This window comes from Impatiens glandulifera, chromosome 2, assembly GCF_907164915.1.
Source record: "Impatiens glandulifera chromosome 2, dImpGla2.1, whole genome shotgun sequence".
Classification (NCBI taxonomy): Eukaryota; Viridiplantae; Streptophyta; class Magnoliopsida; order Ericales; family Balsaminaceae; genus Impatiens; species Impatiens glandulifera.
Window position 1 is genome coordinate 39,624,518 of NC_061863.1, and position 7,926 is coordinate 39,632,443.

The 7,926-nt window shown below is 29.3% G+C and overlaps 1 protein-coding gene across 1 annotated transcript; it reads left to right on the forward strand.

The window, feature by feature from the left end:
- The first annotated feature begins 943 nt into the window (after positions 1–943).
- LOC124928206 lies at positions 944–3,030 on the forward strand. Its single transcript, XM_047468737.1, has 4 exons — positions 944–1,324; positions 2,030–2,108; positions 2,186–2,308; positions 2,830–3,030. Exons 2-4 carry the CDS (start codon positions 2,043–2,045, stop codon positions 2,998–3,000), a joined length of 360 nt encoding a protein of 119 aa, XP_047324693.1. The 5' UTR covers positions 944–1,324; positions 2,030–2,042; the 3' UTR covers positions 3,001–3,030.
- Positions 3,031–7,926: the final 4,896 nt, after the last annotated feature.

A 7,926-nucleotide genomic window follows, 5' to 3' on the forward strand; every position in this document is an offset into this window, starting at 1 on the left:
AAGTGATTATCTACAAACCGATTCGAATAATAGTACAAATGGAGATGATGAAGATTTAGAAGGGGAAGAACAATCAGGAGATGACATATTTTGATTTTGTAGATTGAAATATTACTGTTGACTTAATTGCTAATGATTTTGCGTAATATATTTTGTTAAATTCTGTAATATTCTCATTATATGAAATGAAAACTAGTCTTTTAACATCGCATGTTTTGTTGCTCGCGAATAAGAAGAATAATTTCTAAAAATTATATTGAATCTGCATTAAGAAGAATAATTTCTAAAAATTATATTGAATCTGCATTAACACTAAATGGAAATTAATGCATAAATATTTGCTATCTAATTATGTATTTCTTACTCGAGAGCTGAAAAATAATTACCAAATATGTCATTGGATCTGCATTAAAAACGACATTTGCCTTCAATATATATCATTGCCAAAACTATTGCAGTTCGACACTAAATGAAAATTAATGCATAGATAGTTGCTATCTAATTATGCATTTCTTACTCGAGAGCTAAAAAATAATTACCAAATATGCCATTGGATCTGCATTAAAAACGGCATTGCCTTCAATATATATTATTGTCAAAACTATTGCAGTTCAGCGCTAAATGGAAATTAATGCATAGATAGTTGCTATCTAATTATGCATTTCTTACCCGAGAGCTGAAAAATAATTACCAAATATGCCATGGGATCTGCATTAAAAACGGCATTGGCCTTCAATATATATTATTGCCAAAACTATTGCAGTTCAGCGCTATATTCCACTTTAATGCATAGGTAGTTGCAGAACTCTTTAGTTCAAAATTAATTCGCGATATATATTGTTTAATGCAAAAATTATTGCGGTTACCTACAGTCTAAATTTTTTAATATACCGCGTAAATATTCCTTTTGCGCCAAAACTCCCCTTAAACACAAAAAACTCCCTCCATTCTATCATTTCTACATTTCATTCTCTCTCTCCAAACCTCTTTTTCCTACCATCGCCGCCCAAATCCTAGATCCCCAAATCCCTTCCCCCATCGCCAAACTCCGCCGCCTCTTCGTCTCTTCAAACCCGTCCCCCCATCGCCGTCTCTTCAAACCCGCTCCTCCCATTGCCGCCCACATCCTAAACCCTACCCTCCCCAAATCCCATTCTATAATACCCGATTCTTTAGTCAAACCCTCAGCCTCTCTACCCGATTCTTTTGCCAAATCCTCCGCCTCCCTAGACACTTCTGTAGCCAAGCCAAACCCGCCGCTTCCCTAGATGATTCTCTAATACCCTGCCACCCTTCTCTAGTTCCACTTCTCTCCTTCTTAACGGTAATTTTCTTCTCATTCTTAGCTATTGATTTTGTTTATTGTTGATATTCTTGTTTATTATAGTTTTCCCTAATGGTTTAGATTATATATTATAGTTTCCCCTAATTAAGTATTGTTATGAACCAATTCCTATATTATTGTATGAACTATGTTTATATTACTAAATATTGCTAAATATTACAGTTATACTATGTATGAACTATGTTTATATTACTAAATATTGCTAATATTCCTAGATTGCTAAATATTTAGTCTAGATTGCTATGTTTATATTATTATATCTAACGAATTCTTATATTACAGTATGAATTGTTTATATTATGTTTATATTACTGAATTAGACATTGTTGATGATTTATATTATGTTATGCTTTCATTGAAGTCATATTGGTTTACTGAATTAAATATTGTTTATAGTTCAAGTCTAATATGATGTTGCAATGCAAATAGCTTATAAATGTGATTTAAAATATGATGATTATAACTTATTTGAAATATGATGCAATTCAAATAGCTTATAATAGATATTGTTTATAGTTCAAGTCTAATATGATGCTCTTAGATTATCTATTTGTGTTGACATGTTAGTTAATATAGAATTAGGTTATAGTTTAGGGTTGTTTGAATATCTTATTTAACTTTTAAAACTGCAGTTTCTTCAATTTTAAGATCTAATTGCTTTTGTATTTCATATTGGTTAAACAGGGTATCTTACAATATGAGTACACAAAAATCTCAAAGAAAACGGGATCTAAGTGAATCTGAATATACAGAATCTGACGAGGTATGATTTGGTTGATAAAGTTATAGTTTTGTTAATAATATTATTTATGTGTTTACAAAGCTTATTACTTGTTGTAGGATGTACGTGAATATGAAATTGGTGATAGAAGAACAAAAAAAGACAAAGAGGCTCCAAAGACGAAAGCTTCAACTTCTAAACGTGTCAAAATGGTTATATCCCCCAAACGTCTGATGAAGAAGGTTAGTGATTCAACTTTTAATTTGATAATATGCTTCATATTCAAATGAAAATGATATTCTATTTGGCTGATAAAGATTGTTGAATTGTATGTTGAATTATAGGTTTGACATAATGCTATTGTCAAGTGATTTAGTTTCATGTTTAATATTTTCTAATTAATAAGTTAATGTTTTTTCAAATTTATTTAGTAAGATTTCAAATGATTTAGTTTTATGTTCAATATATATGACTTTTTTAATGTTGTCTAATTAATAGGTTAGTGTTTTATGAAATTTATTTAGTAAGTTTCAAGCAATTAAGTTTTATGTGCAATATATGAGTTCTTTTAATGTTGTCAAGTGGTTTAATTTTATGACCAATATATGAGTTGTATAATGTTGTCAAATGCTATTGGAAAATGCACAATGATGGGTGTGATGAGTCTTGGGCTTCAAAAGCTGTAAGAAAATTAGAATTGTATGTTGTTCAATATATAAACTAATTAGTCAATCTAATTTCTCATTTTGTTGAATTGATACAGGGTTGGACAAATAGAGATGGATGGATTGAAGCTAACATAATTAGGAGTTATTTGGAAATGCCATTTTGTATAAAATTTGGCATGTTTTGGTTAATATTTTTGGTCATATTAATGGAACAAATCCAAGTAGTTGGTGAATTTCATTTCCAAATGTGTTTTGCAAATTTGTGATGAATTTATGTTGGTGTACTAAGCATTGATAAAGGAATTATTGATGAATATAAGCTGGTTTTGGTATTATTTATATATAGGAATTTGAATTCTATTGAATTACAATATTTGTTTTTTAAATATTGCGCTGAAGGTTGTAAAAATTATGCAAATTTATTGCAAAATTTGAAAATATATTATTTTGAATTATGCAAATCGTGCATTATAAATAATGCAAATGGAGTTGTATCAATTATTGTTAATATTAATACAAAGTTGTGAATAAGGTAATTGCAGGAATAGTTGCAATTTTATCATAATGCAAAGAAAGTTGCAGATATTTATAATGCAAATAATATTGCTATAATATACAAAAATATAATTTGGGTAATATAAATAGATATTGCGAAGATTATTGCAGTAAAAAATAAATATATTATTGCAAAGAGTATTGTGTAACATAATTTTATAAACTAATGAAGTGTTCATTGAATGTACGTTTTCATATAAAATGTGTAGATATTGCAGTATTTGTTGAAGATACTTTTATAGAAAGATACAAATTTTATTACTTCATTTTCATATATTTGTTATATTGGCTATTGCGAAACATATTGCAGTTCATATTTTTATGCGTTAGTACAATTTATGTTAAATATATTTTTATTGTTAAACAAATTTATCTTATTGGAATTTCTATTGCAAAACATTAAATTTAATAATAAAATATATGGTGCTTCAGAAAAAGTGTATTTTCTGCAATATTTCTGTATTTAGTGGAAATATTGTTGAAACAGTTAATGTAAACACCAATGAAAATTTGCAACCAGCGATTTGCAATTTTTTTCGGTAATTACAAATGTGGTTGCGAAATTCCGAAATAATGCTAAGACAAATATTAAAGGCCATTTTTAATGCAAAGATAGTTGCGGAGCACCTGTTGCAAATGAGCAGTTTTTTTTGTAGTGTAATCTTTTTATAAAAGAATGTGTCTATGTAATTTTCATGGGTACTAGGTCTAAAATAAATAAAAATTTTTAATACATGTAAGAGTGAAGCGATGCTCGAAAATGGTATATAGAAAAGAAATAAAAAGTTAGTTTCAAAATACAATAATATCCAGACCTTTATTCAAAATATTTTTTGTTCTTTATGTTATAAAGAAATTATTTTGATGTTTTATATTTTTATTTTAGTTTTTTAAATTAAATAATGTAGTTAAATATACAAAATAAAATAAATATTAAAACTAGTGAAACAAACTAGCTTTTAGGTTATTAGACAGGCGGGCAAAGGATCTGAGTGAAGGTTGTAGACATCTATAAGTTTTCTAGTCTAGACACATGTGCGGATACGTCTTGGGTCGAAAAAGCAAATACATGTATTAATATTTCCATAAAATTAATATTGTTTTTATAAAATTGTTTCTTCATTGCACCAAGTTATAATACAATTGTGTTGGGATCGGTACCAATAGAGACTAGGGTCTAACTATTGTGAACAACTTACGATAAACTCTACAATATTAATCCTTTGAGGGATTAGTATTTGTTTTTTCTATTTTTCGCAAATACTCCAAACTCTTAAAACAGATTCAAGTGCAGAAGTGTTCGTCAGATTTAAAACTTTAGAAAACTGAATGTAAATGGAAAAAGTAAAAACACAAGGAGTTTTATGGATGTTCGGAGATAAAACTCCTACGTCACCCTTTTTTCCAAACCGGAAGGATATCCACTAAATACTTTGAAATAAATACAACATTTGTTCAACTTACAGCACTGATGTTTTTCACAGAAAAGACAGTGTGTAATTACAATGTATTCATAGCTAGACAGTAAGTGAGATGTTTGATTTTAGAATCTTTCTTGAATCGAATGTGTGAAACACTTCGACCGTTGTCCTTTGGCTTTCATATATAGTTGAGATACACCAATTGTCGAATATTCTTTATGAAAACATGGCATGTGTCCGTTGGACATCCGCCTATAGTACAAGTGTACAGTAGGCTCTAAATAATTGGATTGTGGATGTACTAAACGAGTAGTGCAACGAATATCCTCTGATCTTGTCTTGTACTAGATATATGGTTTTGGGATATTCGCGTATGTGGCGTTCATTCATTGATGGAATTAGTTATCTTGTTAGACTGCTGAAATAAGTGGAGTAGAAGGAAGTGGAGCATGTAACTAATTAATCGGGGGTAGACGGATGCTTCCTTTATACAGCTGTTAAAGCAAGGCATCAGACGTTCTCTTTTAGACCGTGTCTAAAGGGGTTAGACATCGTCTAACTACGTTTTTCTTCAAACCGCGTCTACAGGAGTTAGACCTCGTCTAACTACGCATCCCTTCAGACCGCGTCTAAAGAAGTTAGACATCGTTTAACTATGTATCCCTTCAGACCGCGTCTGAAAGAATTAGACCTCATCTAACTACGTTTCCCTATAGACTCCGTCTGAAGGAGTTTGACCTCATCTAACTACGTATTCCTTCAAACTCCGTCTGAAGGAGTTGGACCTCATCTAACTAAGTATCCCTTTAGACCACGTCTGAAGGAGTTATACGTCGTCTAACTACGTTTCCCTTCAGACTCCGTTTGAAGGAGTTAGATCTCGTCTGACTATGCATCCCTTCAAACCGCGTCTGAAGGAGTTAGACCTCGTCTAACTATGTATCTCTTAAGACTTCGTTTGAAGGAGTTAGACCTTATCTAACTATGTTTCCCTTCAGACTCCGCCTAAAGGAGTTAGACCTCGACTAACTACGTTTCCCTTTAGACTCTGTCTGAAGGAGTTAGACCTCGTCTAAATATGTAAGACGTCTGAGACAACATGCTTTAGACCGCGTCTAATGTAGAGTTGTCTTTTATATTTTTTCCTGTACAAAACAAATAGACCACTCAGCTTGAACTTAATAACATCATCAAAATAATGTTAGTATTAAATAAACTTATTCCCTAGTTTATTTTAAAATAATTTGACCCAACACATTCACAAAATTTGGTGATTAGAAATCGAAACCAAAATATTAAGAGTTTGACTATTATTTGTCAAAAGATACTTTTCCAAACTAGTGTACGCATCGATAAAGAAGAAGAATATATAATTGAACGATTTACGAACACTATTTTAGAGATTTATGTATGAGAATTAATATAAGGTCGTTTTAATTATTTTTAAATATAAATTATAGTACCAGAACAACCTCTTCCCGAATTGTTTCATTTTGTACCATTTCTTTCACACGTAAAATAATAAAAAAATGTCCTTATTAAAGTACCAGAATAACCTCTTCCTGAATTGTTACATTTTTCTCGAATAAAATCACGAGTCAATGTAACCTTATTCACCCTCGTAATTAAAGTTCAAAGTTTTAATATTATACAAAAAAAAATATGAAATTAATTTAAATTGAATATATAACCACATAAATAAATTAACACGAATTCCGTTTTTATTCTTAAATTCACATCCTAATTAAATTACCCTTACTATTCCACCTTTACCTTCTTATTTGTCAAGAGTTTGAGATTTTTTTAAAGGGTGAACAAATAAAAGACAATATATTTATTGCCTACGAAGTCTTTCATAACTTTAAAAAATTAGAAAAGAAGAAATATAATTTTGATTTTAATTTTTTTTTATGTACAATTCTTATGAGATAAGTGAATAGATTTTTGTTGAAAATCATTATAGTACTGAATAGGAAAAAATAATTTTGTATAAACTCTTCATTCCCTTTTCTCTAGCCATTATCATTTATGTTTTGAACTATATATAATCTATATATATAATGATGCTTAATTTTCAAAGTTTATAGATTGTCGGGTCGAGAGCTGTGGTTAATTTGGATACTTGGGTCGGATTGTGGGTTGACCCGCCCATAAAATTAAAATGGTTAAAAATAAAATTATAAATGCAAGAGGTATGTTTCGAACTTGCAACCTAACAAAATAATTACAACCCTTTAACCAATTACACTACTAAGACTTTATATTTTAAATTCAATGCCAAATTTGATGAACGCGGGACGTTTTAACATTAATATAAGTTCAACTTTTTAACTAACTAATATATCTATATATATATATATATATATATATAATGATGCTTATTTTCAAAGTGTCTGGATTGTCGGGTCGAGAACTGTGGTTAATTTGGATACTTGGTTCAGATTGCGGATTGACCCGCTCATAAATTGAAAACGGTGAAAAATAAAATTAAAAATGCTTGAAGTATGTTTCGAACTTGAAACCTAACAAAACAAGTACAACCCTTTAACCAACTAGGCTACTAAAATTATATATTTAAAATCATACACCAAATTTGATGAACACAGGACGTGTTAACATTAATATAAGTTAAATGTTTTAACTAACTAATCTATATATATATATATATATATATATATATATAATTATACTGAGTAAATTGATACTTGGGTCGAATTGTGGGTTGACTCGCCCATAAACTTAAACGGTTGAAAATAAAATTTAAAATGTTATTCATAATTTTTTTCACGGTATTTTAAATTATTACTTGTGCAAATGCACATGTTACATGCTAGTTATATATAATTAGGATGAATGGGATATGAGAGGTAGGATAAACAAATTCTGTAATAGGATGAGTCCATGCATGATTCCATTTTTCATTACTTACTCCCTCTATAATCAATGACCTTTAATAATTTTCAATTTTCTTCCTCAAAAGATACTCTTTTCTAAGAATCTAATCATAGTTTTTAGAAAATATAGGAAATATTATAATTATTTAGTAATTCTAGCCAAAATGTATTATAGTAATGAATGTAATAAAACATGTTTTTGAGGAAAGGCTTGATTTTGTTGTTCAAAATTAGAGAAAAAATTGAGTTATAAATAATTACAATAATTAGTTTAGAAATTAAAATTTTGAAATATCAACCACCAATAATTTTTTTCTTTGGA

Excerpts from the sequence above, each read along its gene's own strand:
- LOC124928206 (XM_047468737.1), top strand. The coding sequence starts at position 2,043 with ATGAGTACACAAAAATCTCAAAGAAAACGGGATCTAAGTGAATCTGAA. Across the intron at positions 2,109-2,185 it reads AATATACAGAATCTGACGAG|GATGTACGTGAATATGAAAT; the intron begins GTATGATTTGGT and ends TACTTGTTGTAG. Across the intron at positions 2,309-2,829 it reads CCAAACGTCTGATGAAGAAG|GGTTGGACAAATAGAGATGG; the intron begins GTTAGTGATTCA and ends GAATTGATACAG.